This window comes from Lagenorhynchus albirostris, chromosome 5 (genome assembly GCF_949774975.1).
Source record: "Lagenorhynchus albirostris chromosome 5, mLagAlb1.1, whole genome shotgun sequence".
NCBI classification, from domain to species: Eukaryota; Metazoa; Chordata; class Mammalia; order Artiodactyla; family Delphinidae; genus Lagenorhynchus; species Lagenorhynchus albirostris.
In genome coordinates this window covers 145,113,120-145,133,799 of record NC_083099.1, presented here as the reverse complement: position 1 = coordinate 145,133,799, position 20,680 = coordinate 145,113,120, and the positions used below count along the sequence as shown (strand labels likewise).

The window sequence follows — 20,680 nt, the reverse complement described above, 5'->3', positions numbered from 1 at the left end:
AAAGACCTCATGGAGATCCCCAGATGCGAGGACCCACCTCTGGAGGCTGGGCCGTATTTCTCCCAGCCCTGGGAGCATCAGGGAGAGAAGGGGCCTGTGTCCCCTCGACTGGCTCAGGCTTTGGTGGGCAGTGGGCACAGGTGTGGCAGCCCGGGTGACTCCCCGTTTACGTGAGACCCTTGCCTCTTCCGGGCAGTCACCAGCCCAGGACATACTGGACAGTGTGAGGGCAAGGCTGCCACCAGGGCTGAGGCTGGGCCTCTGAGGGACGTGGGCGCCTCTGCACAGCCTGAAAACCCGCTCCGCGCACGGGACCACAGGCTGGGTCTCCGTCCAGGAACGCGCAGCCAAGCCCCTCCCGAGATCTCAGCTCTAACGGCCGACGGGGCTCGGCAGCGGCGGGGCTGGTCCTCCCTCGTGGGTCCAGCTCTCAGCCCCATGGGCACCCTCCTGACCTGGGCAGGAGAGGACTCCGCTCACAGCCCAGGCGTGCTGACCCAGGGCCGGGAGCACAGGGATCCCATCGGAAGGAGGTCCTGACCTGTGGCACCAACCACGAGGGGCTCAGGATCCCGCGTGGGCCCCGCAGGCACCAGGTGCCCCCCTGCATGGGCAATCCCCGAGGTCCAGGCGAGCAAGCAGTTCGCCCCAGCAGGTTGCTGACCACAGCACACATTCACACTCCTTGTTTTTCAGCTTTTATAGAATGTATGAGATGTGCTCACAGCACCTGAAGGACACTCTTGGGTGTGTCACCTGCAGTACTGGGCTACCCGTGGATGAGCGAGTGTTTCTGGCAGATTTTTTTTTTTTTTTAAAGGAGCTTATTTATACGGCAGTGCAGATGAAGAGCAGCTTTGGCTTAAACCCACAGAGCTGGAGCTGGAGCTGGAGCTGCCCAGCGAATTCCCTGTGTGCCCCTGGGCCTCTAAGTCCCTGCGGTCAGAGTCAGAAACGCAGGGACTGCTGGTTTGGGGGGTTCTCGATGTATCAACCAGGGGGGCGAGAGAAGCGCACAAGGGGTGACCTGGGCACAGAGGCCAGAGGTGAATCCGGGAGTTGGGGCCGTTTATGAGGCTCTGGTCTTCCCTCTTTCTTTTCGGCTAAATAACGGCCCCGAAGAGATGCCTACGTCCTAATCCTGGAGCCTGTGACTATGACCTTACATGGCAAAAGGGCTTTGCAGACGGAATTCAACTAATAATTCCCGTGAAATGGGGAGACCCTCCTGGATTATCCAGCCCTAAATGCCACACAAGTGTCCCTGTAGGAGGGAGGCCGGGGCAGGGCGGGGCGGGGGGGAAGGGGAGAGGCCAGGTGTCCACAGAGCAGAGACGGGAGCTGGAGAGGCAGGAAGGGCCTCCCTTAGAGGCCCAGAGGGCGTGCGGCCCTGGGACACCTTGCTTTTGGACTTCCGGCCTCCAGACCAAGAGAACAGCTTCCTGCTGTCTTCAGCCCCGCAGTGTAAGGTAGGCAGCCCCTGGGAGCTCCTGCAGCTGGGGGGCCGCACCCTGTGGGCTCAGCAGAGCGCCAGCACGGTCTCGGGGTCCCCCACGATGTCCCTGTGCACCAGCTTAAAGGCGTCAATGAACAGGTCCATCCAGTCCTGCCGTTCGCCTCCTGTGGCGAACTTGGCCCGCTCCGCGGTGTAGACCAGCACAGCCACCAGCCTGGAGTAGGCGGCTGGGTCCTGTGTGAGCTCCGTGGCGTTTAGCAACTTTTGGATCAGGGGGATGGTCCTGGGGAAGGAGGCATCCGGGCCCTCTTCCGTGCGGAGGAAGGTGACCGGGGGCTCGCCGCCAGGCCGCGGTCCATCTGCGGGGGATTCCAGAGAAGCTTTTCAGGGACTTGGTCGGCGTGATCGGGGCTCCAGCCGCCTCTCTCCTCGGAGACGAGGAGGGACCAAGAGGCCAGCGAGGGGGTCGGACGAGGAGCCGGGGAGGCTGCAGCTCCCCCGTGGTCAGCACGGGGTGCCAAGGCGAAGCAAATGGGGCTTTGGGGAGCCCGGAGGAGACGGGGAGCAGAAGCTCGAGAACTGCAAGACTCTTGGCACAGACGGCTGCTGAGGCTAACCGGGTTCTGGTGGCCCTGCCCTGGGACGACCCCAGCCCCTTAAAATGCTCAGTACTACTGGGACAACTTCCTGCCTGTTCCAGCCCGGCCTGTGATAGGCACCTGGGCCCCCAGAGCCCCTCTCAGGGTGGTTTCTCTAGCCGGCGTGTGATGACAAATCCTCCGCCCTTCACCTTCAGATGTAAACCTCCCTGCCCTGCGCTGTTGCCCTGAGGACCAGAGAGCAAACGCTCAGGGAGCCCCACGCTCTCCCCTTCCCATCCCATCCCGTCCTGGGGGAGGTCAGGGCCTACCCTCCGGGCCCCTCGCTCCAGGCGCAACACGGCCTCCTGTCCGCAGGGTGCCTCGGACACGTCCAGTTAGCTCGCCCGGGTGGCCCGGCCTCACGGCCCCAGCCCTGCCCTGCGCCCTTCCTTTGGGGCACCCAGCCTTCCGGAGCCTCCTGCCTTGGCGTGGGGGGCAGGGCTCGGGTCTCCCTGGCTCTCCGCCTCCCGCAGCAGCTGTCGCGGAAGAAGACCTGCCTTGGCCGCCTTTGCCTGGCGTCCGCCTTTGTTGCTCTTTGCCAGCCTCGTGGTTCTGCCCCAGTTGAGCTGCCCCCCTGCCCTGGTCCAAGCCCAGGATGTGGCTGAGCCTCTGGGTGGAAGGGGCCGTTTGGCCCAGTAGGTCAGGGCTGTGCCACGGCAGGCCGCGCCCACCCAGCGCCCCATCTGCGCAGCCCTCAGCGAGCGCGCCGGGGTCCATCGTGTCAAGGAGGCCATTTGTAAACGCATACTCTGTCGTTACAGCTCCTTCCTTCCCTTCTGGGCACAATGTCTAATTTACTGGGAAATTTCAAATCGCTTTAAAGGAGAAGGAGATTGTGCGTTTAGCAGAGGGGGGACTTAGGAGAACAGGGGAGGGGTCCCTAAGGGGGCTGTTCCCTTTCACTGTCAGGTCCTGGAGGCTCAGGGGAAGTGAGATCACCAGCATTACTCTAGCATCAAAACCAAAGACATCACAAGAAAGGGCACGACAGCCCAAGATCTCTCACAAACACAGATGCAAGAATCCTCAATAGAATATTAGCAATCAACTCTAACAATATATATGTATTACACATCATGACCAAGTGGGATCTATCCCAGGTCTGGAAGGCTGGTTCAGCGCTCAAAACTCAATGGACATAATCCATCACATCAGCAAAGCTAAAGAGGAAAAACCAACTGATCGTGTCAACAGGTGCAGAAAAAGCCTCTGACAAGATCCCACACTCGTTCACGATAGACTCTCAGTACCTAGGAATGGGGGACCCTCAGCTTGATAAGGAACATCTACAGAGACCCTCAGCGGACTCCCCCATGGCGAGAAATTCACAGCGTCCCCAGCAAAATCACCGCGGGGCCCTGGCACCAGGGGCTGGGTCAGGTTTCTGCCCTCGAGGGGCCAAGCTGACCACGGCATCCACACCCTGGGAGGAGTCAGGCACCCTGACAGGGCAGGGGCACAGACCAGGGGTTAGTTGGGTCTCTGCGTGGACCCAACCCCCTTTAGCCCCCGGGGGAGACTGGGGTTGGCGCTATTGGGCCAGCCTCTGGGGTTTGGGGTGGCTCTGGGTGCCACACACAACCGTCTTCAGCTGACTCTGGGGCCCCCAAGCCCAGGCCGTCTCTGGGATGACCCCACAGCTTGCCAACGGCCATGGCATAGTCATTGGTACAATCTTGGCGAGCACTTCCTTGGAAGTTCTCTGTCAGAATAAGTGTGTGGACCCCCGTCCCCAACTCAACATGGTCCCTTACCTCAGGCGGCCTTGGTGCCTTTGAACCTGCCCGGGGCCCCCTGACGCCTGGGAGGAGCCTGCCGGAACACTGACCTTGTGGCAGACATGGATGTGGACGCAGGCCCCAAGGTTCCCATCGGTGTTGGACCTGCCAACAGTCCAGCCCGACTACCCTGCCCCCCGCCTGCTGCGGAGGACCCACCACCCAGAGCCGGCCCCGGGGGCCCCTCCGAGGCAGCAGCAGGATGCCCAGAGGAGCTGATCGATGCATCCTGCCCCTTCCCCGCCCCGAGGGACCCCAGCCCCTAGCCTCCCACTCTAGTGCAACCACATAGGGCTCGAGGCACGGCCCCCTAAACACATCTGCTCTGGAGGGAAGAGCAAACCCCAGCCGCGAGGCAGCAGCTCAGGGCGTCAGGGCAGAGGCCCGCTCTGCAGCTGCCCCGGTGGCTCTGGATGTGTTCGCCTCCCTGAGGGTTTAAGACCAGCCATTTCACTTACTGGATCCAGGGCTTCCGCCTGCAGGAGCCGGGCGGCCCTGGGGTGTCTGTGCCTCTGGGCACCTCAGCCCAAGAGGCCGTGAATCTGTGTTCGAGACCAGCGGCCCGAGAGCTTAGCGCACCCCCTCCCCACATGCGCCAGGTGGGTAGGGTGGCCGAGCGACTCCAGACGTCAACTGCACCCTGAGCCCCCTCCTCAGAAGTGCCGGAGTCCCGGAGACCAGGCCACCGCGGGTCTGGAATCCGAGGCTTCTCACTGGGGCGGCTGCAGCGGCAATTCCTAGGGTCCCTGCACAACCCTCCCCCTGGCCCTGGCTGCTGGCTTTCCTGGGGGGCCAGCGGTGCCCGCGTTACCTGTTTGGCAGGGAAGTTCCGGGCACACGATCTGGGGGTCTAGGAGAGAGGAAAAGAGGTGGGGGTCCCGGTGGCTCCCTCGGAGGCCTGCGGAGACCTGGCCCCTCCCCGGCCACACGCCCCTCCCCTCCTCTCCTCCGGACTCACCCGGGCACAGCACGTCCTCCATGTCGTCGATGAACTTCTCGGCCACCAGGTCGGAGAAAAGCGTCATGTTGCGCACCTGCTGCGGCTTGTCGCAGGCGATGGAGTATAGGTTCTCGCTCTCGTGCTTCTCGTGGAACATGTCCCCGATGCCGATGGCCGTCACCGTCACGTCGTGGTTGCACAGCGCCCGCAGGTTGAGGTCGTCGTCGCGGGGGTCGTGGCGGCCATCTGTGATGACCACCGCGAACACGCGGGTCTTCTGGCGCCGGCTCTCCTTGATGAGCTGGTTGTAGGCGAACTTGAGGGCTGAGGGCGTCCAGGTGCCGCCCGCGATCCACTCAAGGTTCTTGACGGCCTCCTTGAAGCTGGACAGTGAGTCGATGCGCTCGTCGTCCAGCTGGATGGCCTCGAAGGTGCCTTCGTGGCTGTACTGCACGACGCCCACGCGGGTCCCTGCGGGCGGGCGCGGGCGTGACGGCGGCCCTCGGCAGAGCTAGGACCCCTCCGAGACCACTCCCGTGGATTTCTACCCGGACCTCAGGCGTCCTGTGGCCCCTCTGCTCGAGAATGCGGCCTGGTGCCCCCTGCCCCGCCGGACCGCCCCCCCAACTGCGGTGCCGCTGACCCGTCTCCGACTTGGGGTCCTTGGCGATGGCCCCCAGCCTGTTGACCACGTTGATGACGAAGTTCTTCTCCAGGGTGAAGTTGGTGTAGCCAATGCTCTCGGAGCTGTCGATGACGAACACCACGTCCAGAGCGCCACAGCGCTTCTCACAGTCTGCGGGGGGGCGGGGTGAGCGGGCGGGGCGGGGTGAGCGGGGGCGTGGCTAGAGGAGGGCGCGGCGAGCAGGCAGGGAGGGGTGAGCGTTCGGGGCGGGGTGAGCGGGGGGCGTGACGAGCGGAGGGCGTGGCGAGCAGGCGGGGAGGGGCGGGCGGGTGACAACGCTGACCCCCGGCCCAGGAAGACAGCCTGAGACCCCAGGGGCGTGCAGCCAGGTGCACCGTGGGAAACACTGAACGTGAGCGGGAGGGGAGGACTCGGACAGATGACCCTGACCCCGGGACAAGAGCCCCCAAGGACACAAGTGTCCCAGTCCAGCCGCGTGGGGGCCGCGACTCACCACAGCACCCGCACGTCTCCCTCACGTAGGTCATGACGTCGCACTCCTGTGACACAGCGGGGTCAGCCCCCAGCCCAGAGCGCAAACCCTGGGGAGGGGCTGGAAGCGCTTCTGCAGGAAGCCTGTGGTCCCTGCCCACCCCCTGCTCTGACCTCACCCCTGCTGACCTGCCCTTCAGATTTTTAGGAGGGAGAAGGACCCTGAGTCCCACCCCGACTGAAACCTACCGTGAGGCCGGGGTCTCCTGGGGGGCCAGGCTCTCCCTGGAAGGAGGAAGGATATCAGTGAGAGGTGACACCTGTCATGGCCGAGGCTGGGAGGGCCGGACTTATTCTCACGTGGCCACTCCAGGACCCCTGCATGGTTCGGGGTGCCCGTTGGCCTGGATGGCCCAGGGACCGCGGCCCGAGGGCCAAAGGGATGGGCGACTGACCTACCTCGGGTCCTGGCGCTCCTCTCTGCCCCCGCGGGCCTGGCTCACCAGGGGGACCAGGATCTGCCTGAGAAGGAAAAGGGCAGGTGGGCTCCAGCAGTACCTTGGGTGGTCCCCCCACGCGGCCCTGCCCCGGGCAACCGTCAACAGGGCGCAGAGGTACTCACAGGCTCGCCCTTCTGGCCTTTCCTCCCGGGTTTTCCTTTGGACCCAAAGTCACCTCTGCCCCCCTGTGACACAGGACACCCGTGTTAACAACGCAGAGAGCTCGGCAGTTGGCACTGCTCCCCTGCCGTCCCCCAGCCCTCCAGGGATCTGCCCAAGAGGGACACGCCTTTTCAGGAGGAACCTGTACTCAGCAGTGCGGGGCTGTCAGATGCAGCCCCACAGGGCAGCATTTCAGGGCGCGGCCCGCTCCCACCAGCAGAGCTCAGCACGGAGGCCCGCTGCACAGACCACCCCGCGGTACGTACCTCGGGGCCGCGGGGGCCAGGCTCGCCCTTCTCTCCCTGGGAAGCAAACACAGGGGTCACTCAGCACTGGGCTGAGGGGTGATGGCCATGCAGCCCCCTCCCTTCCCTGACGGGTGGGCTTGGGCATCGAAATCTGTACAGAGCCTCAGAGGCTATGGGAGAACATTTGATTCCCGGGGGACCTGGCTCTGCTCTTGATGGTCACCCCCTGCCCCCAACCCCAGCCTCACCCTGGGCCCGGCGGGGGGCCCTGGCAGGAAGTAGCAGGAACCTTCCAGTCAATGGAAGGCCCTCCCGACAGTGCCCACCCCCTTCCCCAGTCCCTGCCCCCCCCCAGGACTTACAGGTGCTCCTCGGGGTCCCGGGTAGCTGAAGCCAGGCCTGCCGGGGTCTCCCTAGGGGACACGGGAGGCCAGTCAGGGCAGGGCCAGTGGAAAAGGTGGAGACTGAGTCAGTCGGCCTGGACTGGGGGTGGGTGGGCAGGGCCTGCCTTGGGAGGACACGCCACCCCTGAGGGTGAGAACACGGGCTGGGATGGGAGGTTGCTGCCCAGGCCCCTGATATCCTCCCTCACCAAGGCATGCTCCCGGCAGCCTTACTCAGGAGCCCTGGCCCAACCTGCCTGCCGGGTGGGGAGGGGGCATACCTTGGGGCCAGGCTGTCCCGAGTCTCCGCGGGGGCCAGCATCCCCAGGGTCTCCCCGAGATCCCTGAGGGCAGAAAGGAAGCAGGGAGTCGGCACAGATGGGTCTGACCTCATCCAGCTCTGACCCCCAGGCAGCATCGCTGCCCTGCAGGGCTGGCCGTCCTGAGGGTCTCTCCTCTCCGCGTGCTACGTCCCGGCTCCCCCGGCACACCCCCCGCCTGGTAAAGCCTGACCCCTCAGGGCAGGATGGCGGAGTGAGGTGCGTGGGGGCCCTTGGCTCCCTGTCCCGCTGCCCAGGTTTACTGTGCGGACAGTATCCTGCCTGCCCGAGGACAGGAGGACGCAAAGCCATGGGCCCTCCCAGGCATCCTGCTACTGACCTGCTTCCCGGGCTCTCCAACAGTCCCTTGGGGACCTCTGGGTCCAGGTAAACCTCGGTCTCCCTGGAGAGAAAAGAGACAAGGGCACTTCAGAGACGCTGTTGTCACTCACTGTGGACTTCGGCAAGGGCAGGGGGCCCTGCTGCCCTCCAAAAGGTCCTTAGCCCTGACCCCAGTGGCCCCAGGCAGGGTCTGCAGGGTGGAGGGCAGGAGAGGGGCAGGGGGCCCTGGCGGTGCCACCCCAGGAGGGTATGTGGCCTTTGTGGCTGCCCACCCGCTGCCCCACTTGCCTTGGCTCCTTTGTTGCCAACCTCTCCAGCCAGGCCCCGGGGCCCCTCAGGGCCAGGGTCCCCCTGTGGGAAGAGAGGCCAGGTTAGTCTGGGGGAGGTGAGGAGAGGGCATCATGAGCTCCCCGGGGATGAGGCCCCAGATGGTGGAGGGTGGTGCTGGAACAGCAGGCCTACCCGCTTGGCCTCATGCAGCAGGGCAGGGGTCACCAGTCCCAGAGGAGGGAGCCCCTCCTGTGAGACCTTCCCCCACATCTCACAGGCAAATGGCTGCCCTTGGATTTCACCACAAAGACAAAAACCTCCTGCGCCAGCTACAGGAGCACATGTGTGCGGGGCGGGGGGGGGATGCTGGGGGGTGGAGCAGTGCACAGCCTGCACAGCTGTGCATGGCGTGCGTGGAACCGCCCTTGCCCAGGCCTCTGATCAGGGAGTAACTACTGCTCTCCCAGACCCTGCAGGGAGTGCACCCTGACGGCCAGGCCCCGGGGGTTGCCTTTGTTCTCCTAGGCGGACCGTGGAGGGGGTGTTGGTCATCCCTCGCCACAGGGGCTCCACTGGCACCACGGTGAGACTCCGGTGTAGACACAGACACGCAGACAGCGCCCGAGACTCCCCCGCGCGGACACTCACCTTCTCGCCCTTGGGGCCATCGCTGCCTGGGCTGCCCTTGATTCCAGGGTCTCCCCTGCGCCCCTGCAGAGAACAGGCACGTGGGAGTGTGGGGTTCCAGGGTGGGAGCCCCACTGGAACCCGACACTCTGTTCTCCCCATAGGGACTCTGGCTGTGGGGTCTGGGGGCCCCCCCAGAGGGCCTCAGCCTAGACCCTGTCCTCTGCTGGGTCGGTTTGGTCCCAGACGAGGATTTAAGAAATGACGGGGGCTGGTGAGCTTGTAAGCCCGGGAGTTCAGCTGACGTGACTGGGACCGAGCTTGGACCAGCTCTTCGCGAAGTCCCTCTGTTCCCTCCGGATCGGGATGCGTCCCCTCTGGGGGTCAGCCCTGGGACTGGGCTCCACCCACCCCGTGGCGAGACCCTCAGGGACGGCTGGGTGCGGTTGCCGTGTGGACCTGCAGAGTGTGTGCTTGGGTCTAGGTTGAGCCCTCGGGGGGTCCTGCCAGCGGGGCAGGTGGGGCCCCGGGGCCACTTAATGGGCACCGCGTCCGGCAGGGGCGTGCCTGGGCCCCGCAAGCCACTCCTCAGCGGCCCTCCGTGGCGGCTGCCGTGCGGGGGCCAGGAGGCTCAGCTGGAGAGGCTGGAGGACGCTGGGCCCAGAGGCCCAGAGCAGCGCGCGCTGAGGCAGCCCTGAGGGAGGGTGCGGCAGGCCGGCCGGGGTGCCCAGGGCCTGTGCGCGGGTGAACTCACGGGCTCGCCTTTGGGGCCTCGGGGCCCAGGCCCACCCTTGGCTCCTTTCAGACCGGGACTTCCTGGGGCTCCGGTGTTGCCTTGGTAGCCCTGTGGGGAAGAGACAGCTCAGCTACGGCCGTGACCTGCCCAGGCGGGCGGACACCTGTGGGCAGGGCCCAGCCCGTGCGGACGCATGCCCGCCGTCTCCGGTGGGGCCGTGTTTCCCTCGCGGTGCGGTGCGCCGTCACCTGGCAGCAGGGACAGACAAGCTGGGGGCGCTCAGGGCCCAGGGCTGGCCTGCCTGCCCACCCCCCGCCATGGGGCACCACGGGAGTGCAGCCGGAGCCCACCGGGAACACTTGCCTTGCTTCCTTTTGCCCCGTTTTCCCCCGGGGGCCCTCTGCGTCCCGGGCGGCCAGGGTCCCCCTGGAAAGGTTTGGAGAAATCAGCCTCATGCTCTTCAGATGCCAGCAGTGGGGCAGGACCCCGGCGGGGCTGGGGGCACGCGCTTCCCCTCCCGTGTCTGTGGAGCAGGTCCCCGTGTGGGCACCCACGGCCCCCTGCCTGGTTTGCAGGGCCAGGGCCTCTCTGCTGGGCGTCTCGGCCCAGTGCTACGGGCAGGGAGAAGGCCCCCAGGAGGCTGGCGACCCCCTCTGCTCTGGCCGGCCCGCCACCTTGGCCAGGCCGCCTACCTTGGAGCCTTGATCTCCCGGCTCCCCAGGGCTGCCGGCTTCCCCCACGTAACCATCTGGGCCCTGCAAGAAGGGAGAGGCTTGTGCTGGGGCTCTGGCCGGGAGCTGCGCTTGCATCTTCCCTGTGGGGTCAGGGCCAGCTGACCAGGGGCAGGGTGACCAGCACCCCATCGTTGGACTGGCTGCCGGGACCCCCGGCCTGGGTGGGCAGACTGGACAAGCCGCTGGCCCGGGAGCCCCTCGGGACTCTGGAAGCAGCCACCCTCCACCTGACCCGGGAGCCCCTGAGGCCATTCGTCATGTTGTGACCCCAACCCCGGCTGAACCCTGGCGGGGTTCCGGGACAGGCGAGGCAGGGGCTGGAGGGAGGAGCCCAGCTACTGGCTTCCCGCTGCAGCTTGCAGGGCTGGTGGCTGCCCTCCCCACCCCCGCCTGGCGCCCAGCATCTCTCAGGGCCAGGGGCTCGACGCAAAGCCTCGACGCTGTGCTCACCCGATCCCCGGCGTCTCCCTTGCAGCCAGGAGGTCCGATGCGCCCCAACTTGCCCTGAAGGAGAAGAGGGGAGCAGAAGGTGCGTCAGGGCCAGGATTCGGAGGACACAAGCCCCGATGACAGAGGTCAGTGGTGCCGGGTCTATGTGCACCGGGCACCCCACTGTGGACGTGTGCGTCAGTGGCTGTCAGGGTGGCGGTCCAGAGTCTCCGGGGTTGCAGCCGGGAGCGTGAGTGCCTGTGGTACCCTCCAGGAGTGTGCATGTGTGCGTGCATGCATGGTGCGTGCTCACCTGTGACATTTGTGTGTGTGCTGTTTGTGTGCACCTGTGCACGTGTGTGAACCACCAGTCAGGCCAGACGTGGGGTCTGCAGGCCAGGCAGGGAGATTCCTGCAAGGCCGGCCCTGCTTTTCAGGAGCAAATGTCCACTTCCGCTCTTGCAAGGTTCCCGTGTGTCCTGTGTCCACTGGGTAGATGCAACCACGGGCCACCCAAGCCACAGGTTGCGCGCAGTGGCCAGAGATGCCCAGAGGCCTGGCCCCTGGAAAGACCTGGGAGTCTCGAGGGCGTGGTTGTCATTTCGCGGGCACCCTTGCTCCGCCCAGGGACGCAGCCCCAGCGCACTCTACCTTCTGTCCATCCGTCCCGTTCTTGCCCGCCAGGCCGGGGGCGCCCTGGAGGAGAGGGAGGAGGGACCCTGTTAGCCCCGATGCTCCTTCCTTCTGAGCAGTGGGGAGGTAGGCACCCTGCCCCCGCCCGCCTGTCCACTCACCTTCCGCCCTTCGGCTCCAAACTCGCCCTGCACAGGAGGAAACGAGGCTAGTTAGCGCTGCTGACACATCACAGATGCCACTGCATTAGGCCCGTCTACCCTTGGACAAAACACGAGGCCAGAGCGGCCCCAGAAGGCTACTACCAGCACGACACCGGGTCCCATGCCCCAGCACGGACCCCCGGCTCGCTGCCGGACACTGCTGCCAGGGTTGGGGCCATGTGAGGTCTGGCCGCCCAGAGTCCACTCTCACCTTCTCTCCTTTGAAACCAGGAACACCCTGAGGTCGGAAGGAAAGAAAAGCAGCGTTACCAGTGTGTGTGTGCTGGGACCCAGCAGGCCTGGGGGAGGAAGGAGGGACGGGGAGGTGGGGGGATGGGGGTGGGGTGGTGGTCGTCAGGCTCGGGTGCAGAGGCGCCACCAGGGACATCGCTGGAAATGCAGAAGCGCCTCCCTTCCTTGGGGCAGGGGTGGGAGCGGTGGGCCACGCCAGGCACATCCTGACCCCAGCGGCCGGCCCCGCCTGGAGCCAGGGAGCCCTTGGCTTGTCCCCACGTGTCCCGCCCCCTGGGCAGGGTCCGCAGCAACTTGCCTTGGGTCCTGGGAATCCAATGGGGCCTTCGATGCCTGGATCTCCCTGTGGAAGAGCAAAGGGCCGTGGATGTAACCTCAGCCGTGGGGAGCGGGGGCCGCCGGGACGGGGTGTGGAGGGTACTCACCTGTCGCCCCTTCTGTCCAGGCTCTCCGGGCTCACCCATGTTGCCCTTGGCGCCCTGAAAGCAGATGAAAGAAAAAGGAATAAATCAAGGTGGGGAGGCAGCAGATGCATCTGGCCAGCGGCCTGGCAGACGAGCAGACACCCCTCTCCCGAATTTAGAAAGAAGCCACTTGGTAATAACTTTCCCTGTAACGGTGTTTCAAACGCTCTGTCTCATGTCCTCAGAGGTCTCTTTCCCTCTCCTGCCTTTACACTGTTTGACATGAATCACTGGTGTTTCTGATTCCCTGGCAGTAATTGTGGAAGGATTTCATCTGCTACACCTCTGTTGTTACGAAAATGCAGGGCCAACCTAACCTCTTAAAACCTACGTATGTAACAAATGACAGGCCTGAACGCCCTGTGTGAGTTAGCGCCATATTACCAAGAGCGACGGAGTTCATGTTTCCTTATGTACTTGAACATGCTTGTTTACTTTACAGGAGTCTTTTATGGGCAAATCTTAATTAAAAAGTATTCCTCCTTTTCTCAAAATGCCATATAAAAGGCAGCTGATAAAAACTGAATTTTAGTTTTGCCAGGGTGAGAAGTGGTGAGTCCATCCGAGGTGCAGTGGCCCTAAATCTGGAGTTCAAGACAGGTCGGGGGCTTTCCTGGGAAACAGACCCCTCGGGTCGTCTGGGCATCTTACCTTCTGTCCGCGGTAGCCCTTGGGGCCGGGGGGCCCGGGGATCTCCAGACAGCTCACCTTGTAGCACTGAAACAGGAAGCAAGGGGCAGCGCATGAGGCTAGCACCACAAGTCCCAGGAGGGAGGAAGGGGGTGCAGCCTGTGGCCCACTGGACACTGGGCCACGCTGAGCTGGGGGCTGCATGATGGAACAGACCTGGGAGGTACCCAGGAGGCCCCTGTGCCCACCAGGGGCGGGTTCAGGGGTCCACACCAGTGCTCTAGTCAAGTTTTGGAAATCAAGGCTGCATTAAGCAATGACCAACAGTAGAAAGTATTAAATCGCTGCTGGCCAGTCCCCCCTGTGCTTGCATATTAAATCGCTGTGGTATTGAGCAGCTGCTCCAGGAAAGGGTGCGCTTGTAGTATCCTGGGCTGTGAGCTGGTGCTGGGGAAGCTCAGGCTTCAGGTCCTGTGCTGCAGGTCCCGTGCTGGGCACACAGCTGGCCACCTGCCTTCTCCTGGCCTCCCTCGGGTGGATGGAGCCCGTCAGCCCAGAGGGCAACCCTCAACCTCGACCCTCATCTTTCGGCTGTGTAGACCCTAACGCTGACCTCCTGCGTTTAAACAGCCTGGTTTTGGCCAGGATCCCTTTGTCCAGACTCGAGTCTCAGGCCCCACGTGGAGCTGAGGGGTCTTGCTCCCTGGCCGGGCCCCCCTCATTGTCCTAGACCTCGGGAGCCACAGGGAGTGGGGCGCGGGTGATCGTCTCTGCTGGGTCAGAGGCCCCAGGCAGCTCCCGGCAGGGCCGGCAGGGATGGAAACGCTCTCACCTCTCCGTAGGCTTCATGTTTCTGCGGAAAAGACCCAGAGAGAAACCCTGGTTAGCGGGGAGCTGGAGACATGGTCAGCTCCGAGTCTGGGCAGGGACGCAGAACACCGGAATAGACAGGACCCTGCCCGGGGCCCACCCTCTTCAGCCACCTCACTCAGAGGGGGTAAACTGACGCCCGGAGCGGTGGACTGCCCCCTGCCACGCGGGTGAGCGGATCCCAAGGCTCTGGGCCCCACGCTACGTCCCTGCTGCTGGCGGGTGGGCGTGGCCTCCCCGGCCCAGCGACTCACCATGACCTTGATGATGCGGTTGATGGTGTCCTCGTCGATCTCGGTGGAGTCGGGCCGCATGGTGGCGTAGTTGTTCCGGTAGAGCTCGTGCGGCGTGTTGGCGATGTCCCGCAGGCCCTGCTCGTTCAGCTTCAGGTTGGGCGGCACCGCGAAGAGCCGGATGCCCTCCTCGCGGGCCCGCTCCGCCTGCAGCTTGATGCCCCCGCACGGGCTGCCCGTGACGTGGCCGTCGGTGATGATCACCGCGAAGTTGACCACCCCCTTGCCCACGTGCCGCCGGACCTCCTGGGTCATGTTAGCCAGCATGCAGTCGGTGAAGGTGCCGCGGCGGAAGGAGCTGATGCCCTGCAGGCTCTTGGTGAAGGAGGCCCGGTCGCTGCCGGGCGGGCTGAACACCTCCACCAGGTCGGAGAAGTGCAGGCCGCCGTAGCGCCAGCTCAGGGCCACCTGGTCCAGGTAGAGCTCGTCCTGCAGCTGGCTGATGAACTGCAGCACGAACTGCTGCATGTGGTAGAGCAGGCTGTCGGTGGGGGACTGCATGGTGATGCTCTCCGACGTGTCCAGCACGAAGTACACGTGGATCGGGCAGTCGGCCTTCTCTGGGGAAGCACACGAGTCACCGCGGCGCCGGGGGCCCTTGCGCGGGCTGGGGCCGGGCTCAGCCCGCCCCGCCTCCCCGCAGCCCGCCCCGCCCCCGCCCCCCGGCCCCGCCCAGGCCTCGCCCGGCCTCGCCGCACCCACCCCGGTGGTACCTGGGCAGCTGTTCCTCTCGGAGGTGCTGGGGCTGATGACCTCCTGCTGCTGAGCGTGGACGGCCCCCAGGAGGCCCCAGAGCAGGAGGGCGGAGCAGGGGCCTGGGAGCATCTTGGCAGCGCGCGTGCGCCCCGACATCCTGCAGCAAGGGAGGGCGGCGCTGCAGACGGTGCCCCGCGCGCACAGCACGGTCCGAGCCCTACTCCCCAGACGGTGGGGGCGGCACACACGCGGCCGGCCAGCAGCTGGGCTCAGGGGGCTCCTATCCCCCTGCCCTGGATGGGCCACAAGCATTGACTGGGAGCAGAGACGGCAAGCTTTGGGCTCCGCTCCGGGTGGGACGCTCGCCACTCCTCCCTGCCCTGCAGACCCTGGGTGCGCTGGGCAGACAGGTGCGTCCTGGGAACTGAAAAGCCAGTGACTGGCATCAGTGAGGACAGAGGGGGTCCTGCGGTGGGCAGGGCAGAGGGGTCGCTGGGGGCGACTGGGAGGAGGGGCACCCGGGGAGGGGAGAAAGGCCCAGGCTGGGCCGGGGTGCGCCTTGGTACTGGACGCCATGCTGACTGGGGGGAGGGGACGGCCTGGGGAGTGGAACGTGGGCGCTGACAAGGACAGGCCTGGAGGGCTGGCAGGCAGTGGCCTCCGGGTCCTGCTTTGTTGAGGGACGTGGGACATTTGCACAGGGTGCAGGGGACCCTTCTCCAGAGAGGTCACTGCGCCCTGGAATGTCTCTGCGGGGCCTGAGGTGGTCCTGATGCTGTGGCCTCTGCAGCCGAGCGCACCCTCTGCCGGACAAATGCAGTGAGAGGACCTCGAGGTGCGGCGGGGTGGGCTGGCTGGGCTCTGGGGACACGGTGTGAGGGGAAGGGGAACACTTCGTGGGAAGGCGAGGAAGGGGCTTGTCACCCTGCTGTTCCAGTGGGGACCCTGCAAACTGGTTCACTTGGCGCCCCTGGAACAGAGGGTGAACCTGGTGAAGATGCAGCCCTGCTGGGGACTTGGGCTCTGCTGGCAGCCTGGGCCCCGGCATGGCTGGGTGCGAGAGGAGGCACCTGGAGGGCTCTGGAGGGAAGCAGAGGCGTCAGGGGCGCTTTGGTGCTGTTTTCGTGGTGATGCCCCTCAACGCTGTGGAAACCTCTCATTTTTGAGAGGAGGTGAATTTGCACTTGGGTTTAAGGTGAGAGGGGTTATTCCTGGCGTAGTTAGGGGTGCACAGGACGTGGTCCTGCCTCCCTCCGCATGGGGTCATGGTGGGCTCAAGAGGCTGTGAGGCTACAGGTAACGGTCATGACCCCGAGGGTGGCGACAGTTGCTGAGATTAAAGTAAGCCCCGTGGGAGTATTAGGAAATCCAGGAGGGCTTCCTGCAGGAGGTGATGGATATGCCCAGACTGAGGGAATGGCCAGAGGAAGGAAGCTCCTGGCCGAGAGGAGTCTGGTTTAGGGAGGTCTGGGGGCAACGCTCAATTGAGGTGAGGACTAAGAAGGTGGGGTGAGGGGCAGGCCAGGGGCTCAGAAGCACCCAGAGGCCAAGAGGGAGTCGGGCTGCACCAGCCAGAGCCAAGGGTCCAGAGCCATCAGCCACCGGCGACGGCCACCGTGGGACCTTAGTCAGAGGGCCAGTCAGGGCTGACCACCGAGATGCGGGCCCGGCTTTGTCCTCCACTACCCCTCACCCCGCTGCTCCATGAAGGAGAGACCGCAGAGAGGGCACCGTAAGGCCCACCATGTCCTGTCTGCTACAGATGAGAGGGGACAGAACGGAGGGGAGGCTTGCCCAGCTTGGCACTGTTCTCCATATGCACACATGTCACACGCCACACACACACATCACACACACAGACATCACACACACACATCACACATCACAGCATACCACACACGTCACATGCCACACACAGACATCACACATACACAGCACACACAGGCATCACACACACACATCACAAACACCACACACACATCACAGCACACCACACACACAGACATCACACACACACATCACAAACACCACACACACATCACAAACACCACACACACATCACAGCACACCACACACACGTCACACGCCACACACAGACATCACACACACAGCACACCACACACACGTCACATGCCACACACAGACATCACACACACACAGTACACACACAGGCATCACACACACATCACAAACACCACACACACACACACACAGACATCACATACACATCACAAACACCACACACACACACATCACAGCACACGTCACATGCCACACACAGACATCACACACACATCACACACGCACATCACAAACACCACACACCACACACACGTCACACGCCACACACAGACATCACACACACAGCACACACACAGACATCACACAGGCACATCACAAACACCACACACCACATCACACAGACACACACAGCATACCACATGCGGACGTCACACACACATCACATACACCACACCACACACACACAGTGTACCACACACACATCACATGCCACACACATCACACAGCACACACAGCACACACCACACACAGACATCACCACACACACAGACATCACACACAGCACACGCCACACACATCACACGCCACACACATCACACACCACACACACACACATCACACCACACACACACATCACATACACCACACCACACACACACACTGCACCACACACACATCCCATGCCACACACCGACATCACATAGCACACACAGCACACACCACACACAGACATCACCATACACACAGACATCACACACACAGCACACCACACATGTCACACACAGACATCACACACACAGCACACCACACATGTCACACACAGACATCACACACACAGACATCACCACACACACAGACATCACACACAGCACACCACACACACGTCACACACACACATCACACACACTCACACATCATACACCACACACAAAACACACATAATATATTAAAAGAAGCCCACATAATAAAGTGTACTGGTGGAAAATCTTACTCTCAAATGTAATGAAAAATTCTAAAAATATCTACCCAGGGGAAAAACACAATAGCAACAACAAAATACAGAAAACACCCAAAGGGAAAAATCACTTTGGCCTGTGGCAGGCAGCCTCCAAGGTGGCCCCCAGTTACTCTTGCCCATCCAGAGTCCTCTCACCCCCTGAATGGTCTCTGGCCAGTATGACCAACAGAATAACGTGGAAGTGATGCTGTGTGACTTGCACGACTGGGTCGTAAGAGGCAGGTGCCGTCTGCCTGGGCCCCTCTCCACTTGCTCGCTCTGGGGGAAGCCGGCTGCTGTAGCGTGAAGGTGCTCAAGCAGCCTTTGCAGAAGCTCGTGGGGGAGGTGATGAAGCCTACAGCCGACAGTGGTGAGTGAGCCATCGTGGAGGCAGACCCTCCACCCCAGCCAAGACTCAGATGACCGAGGCTGTGGCCCACATCCTGACTGCACCTCATGAGGGACCCTGAGTGAGAACCACCCAGCGAAGCCTCTCCTGAACTCCTGGCCTGAATACATTACAAGATAGTAAACGTTTATTGTTTTAAATCACTAAGTTTTGGGTACTTTATTACACAGCAATAGACCACTAATAGAGGCATAAAACTTTTTCTCCACAACGTTGTCAACAGAAGATGAGACAATAATTCAGAATTTTGACAGGAAAATAAAATGACCCAAGGATGTCTCCCCAGCCAACTTATCTTTCACGTATAAGGATAAACATCTCAGAACACTAAAAAGAGAGCTACCATATGGTCCAGCAATCCCACTCCTGGGCATATATCCAGACAAAACTCTAATTCAAAAAGATACATGCACCCCTATGTTCACAGCAGCACTATTCACAATAGCCAAGACATGGAAGCAACCTGAATGTCCACTGACAGATGAATGGATAAGGAAGATGTGGTATATTTATACAGTGGAATATTAGCCATAAAAACCCACAAAATAATGCCATTTGAAGCAACATGGATGCAACTAGAGGTTATCACACCAAGTGAAGTTAAGTCAGACAGAGAAAGACAAATACCATATGATATCACTTACATACCGAATTTTAAAATATGACACAAATGAACTTATTACGAAACAGAAACAGACTCGCAGACATAGAGAACAGACTAGTGGTTGCCAAGGGGGATGGGGGTTGGGGGAGGGATAGATTGGAAGTTTGGGGTTAGTAGATGCAAACTATTATGTATAGAGTGGATAAACAACAAGGTCCTACTGTATAACACAGGGAACTATATTCAATATCCTGGGATAAACCATAATGGAAGAGAATATAAAAAAGAATGTATATATGTGTATAACTGAGTCACTTTGCCATACAGCAGAAATTAGCACAACATAAATCAACTATACTTCCATTAAAAATAAAAAAAGGATAAACATCTCAGATGTAAATGGATTCACATCTATGCCACCCACACACCATTCCTAAAAATATTCTGCAAGGAATTTCTGCAAACAATCGAGAAATGAATAAAGATAAATGAAAAGCAAAGAAACTTGAAAAAAAAAAAAAAGAAACTTGAGATGTACAGTAAAATATAGAAAATGAAGGGAAAAGAACTGAAGCATAAAATTAAAAGCCAGAAATTTCACATAGATCAGTTGTGACAATAAAGGTGTATGGCTTAAATTCTCCTGTAAAGACAAACTTTCCTAAATTGGGTCAAAAAATGAAACCCATTGCAATGAGGTTTATGAGTCACACTTTATGTAGAAAGTCACAGATGGTGTAAAGAAAATGGAGTGGGGAGGGATGGATGCAAACGGAGAGAAAGACGGGGCAGTGTTGTTGAGACACTAGAATTGAAGACAGAGGATGAGGGATGGGGCCCAGGAAAAGATAAAAGCTGCTGCAGTCCAGTTATAAATCTTTATGTACCTAATTTCATAACACAATATTACTTAAAGCACAATCGGTGAAAAATCAAAGAAAAAACTGACAGACTGCAACCAAGTAGACTTTAACTCATCCTTTTACGTTATTGACAGATCATATTAAAAAAAAACAGAGGATCTGAATGTTATGTTTTATAAAACTTTGATAGTAACAAGCAAGGATTATGTATTTTCTAAACATAAAGGATTTGGATAATGTGCATAAAACACACCCACATATTACATATATACCTATGTTTTCAAAACCTACAAGTAGGGAACACACACTCTTAAAAATTTTACAGAATTCAATCCTAGAGTAAGCCACAAAGAAAGCTTTAATTTATTAAAAAAATGGAAATTTTACAGATAAAATTCTTTGAGCTACAATGCAAAATTTGTCACTAATAAGACATAGGGGAAAAAACCCCAAAACAAAGCACTTGAAATTGAAAAACTCTCGCAAAAACTACATAGGAATTAGTGACAATGACGATGTACACTTAAAAACAAATATGAGAAGGCCAAAGCTATAATCGGGGGAAAATACCTAGCCTCAGATGCTTTATGTTATAAAATAAGAAATTAGTGTAACAAATTAGGCATGTGGTTAAAGAATAAGGACAAAAAATACTTAAAGAGATAAATCTCTGGAAAGCAAGAGAGAGAAAGTGGTAAAAAAACCCAAAAACAATTGGTTGAAAAAAAACCTACAGTAGAATAATAAATACATCTAAGAGCTGGTTCTTCAAAAAGGCCAATAAAATAGAAAAAATTTTAGCAAGTCTAAGCAAGAATAAAAATGATGTAAACACAAATATAGAAATATACAAATTTAAGGAGTAAAATAATAATAGATGAAGAGAGTTTTTATTGTTGTTTGTTTTTAAGAGCATACCAAGTGCAGCTTTGAGCTAGTAAACGTGAAAGACCATTTTCTGGGAAAGTGGTCTCACCTCTAGAGAGGAGGTGAGGAACTGGCTGGACTCTGACTTGGAAGGAATGGAAACACTGGAAGGAAACACGTTTCCAAAGACTCTG

General features: G+C 60.1%; 1 protein-coding gene across 2 annotated transcripts in view; it reads right to left on the bottom strand.

Moving 5' to 3' along the window:
* COL6A2 (collagen type VI alpha 2 chain) overlaps positions 1 to 20,680 on the bottom strand; it is a 35,789-nt gene that overhangs the window by 1,562 nt on the left and 13,547 nt on the right. Inside the window, exons 2-28 of one of the 2 annotated variants that reach the window (XM_060151112.1) lie at positions 14,742 to 14,881; positions 13,990 to 14,588; positions 13,698 to 13,718; positions 12,887 to 12,952; positions 12,197 to 12,250; positions 12,070 to 12,114; positions 11,731 to 11,757; positions 11,478 to 11,504; positions 11,335 to 11,379; positions 10,705 to 10,758; positions 10,213 to 10,275; positions 9,884 to 9,946; positions 9,539 to 9,628; positions 8,806 to 8,868; positions 8,172 to 8,238; positions 7,886 to 7,944; positions 7,507 to 7,569; positions 7,205 to 7,255; positions 6,861 to 6,896; positions 6,555 to 6,617; positions 6,392 to 6,454; positions 6,182 to 6,217; positions 5,955 to 6,000; positions 5,459 to 5,611; positions 4,834 to 5,286; positions 4,687 to 4,725; positions 686 to 1,815 (exon numbers count right to left, since the gene is read on the bottom strand). In XM_060151112.1, the coding sequence (XP_060007095.1) occupies positions 1,520 to 1,815; positions 4,687 to 4,725; positions 4,834 to 5,286; positions 5,459 to 5,611; positions 5,955 to 6,000; positions 6,182 to 6,217; positions 6,392 to 6,454; positions 6,555 to 6,617; positions 6,861 to 6,896; positions 7,205 to 7,255; positions 7,507 to 7,569; positions 7,886 to 7,944; positions 8,172 to 8,238; positions 8,806 to 8,868; positions 9,539 to 9,628; positions 9,884 to 9,946; positions 10,213 to 10,275; positions 10,705 to 10,758; positions 11,335 to 11,379; positions 11,478 to 11,504; positions 11,731 to 11,757; positions 12,070 to 12,114; positions 12,197 to 12,250; positions 12,887 to 12,952; positions 13,698 to 13,718; positions 13,990 to 14,588; positions 14,742 to 14,880 (2,781 nt within the window). In that variant the 5' untranslated portion in view covers position 14,881 and the 3' untranslated portion in view covers positions 686 to 1,519. Of the gene's footprint in view, positions 1 to 685; positions 1,816 to 4,686; positions 4,726 to 4,833; positions 5,287 to 5,458; positions 5,612 to 5,954; positions 6,001 to 6,181; positions 6,218 to 6,391; positions 6,455 to 6,554; positions 6,618 to 6,860; positions 6,897 to 7,204; positions 7,256 to 7,506; positions 7,570 to 7,885; positions 7,945 to 8,171; positions 8,239 to 8,805; positions 8,869 to 9,538; positions 9,629 to 9,883; positions 9,947 to 10,212; positions 10,276 to 10,704; positions 10,759 to 11,334; positions 11,380 to 11,477; positions 11,505 to 11,730; positions 11,758 to 12,069; positions 12,115 to 12,196; positions 12,251 to 12,886; positions 12,953 to 13,697; positions 13,719 to 13,989; positions 14,589 to 14,741; positions 14,882 to 20,680 lie in introns of those variants that run through there. The other variant, XM_060151111.1, reaches the window with a different exon arrangement.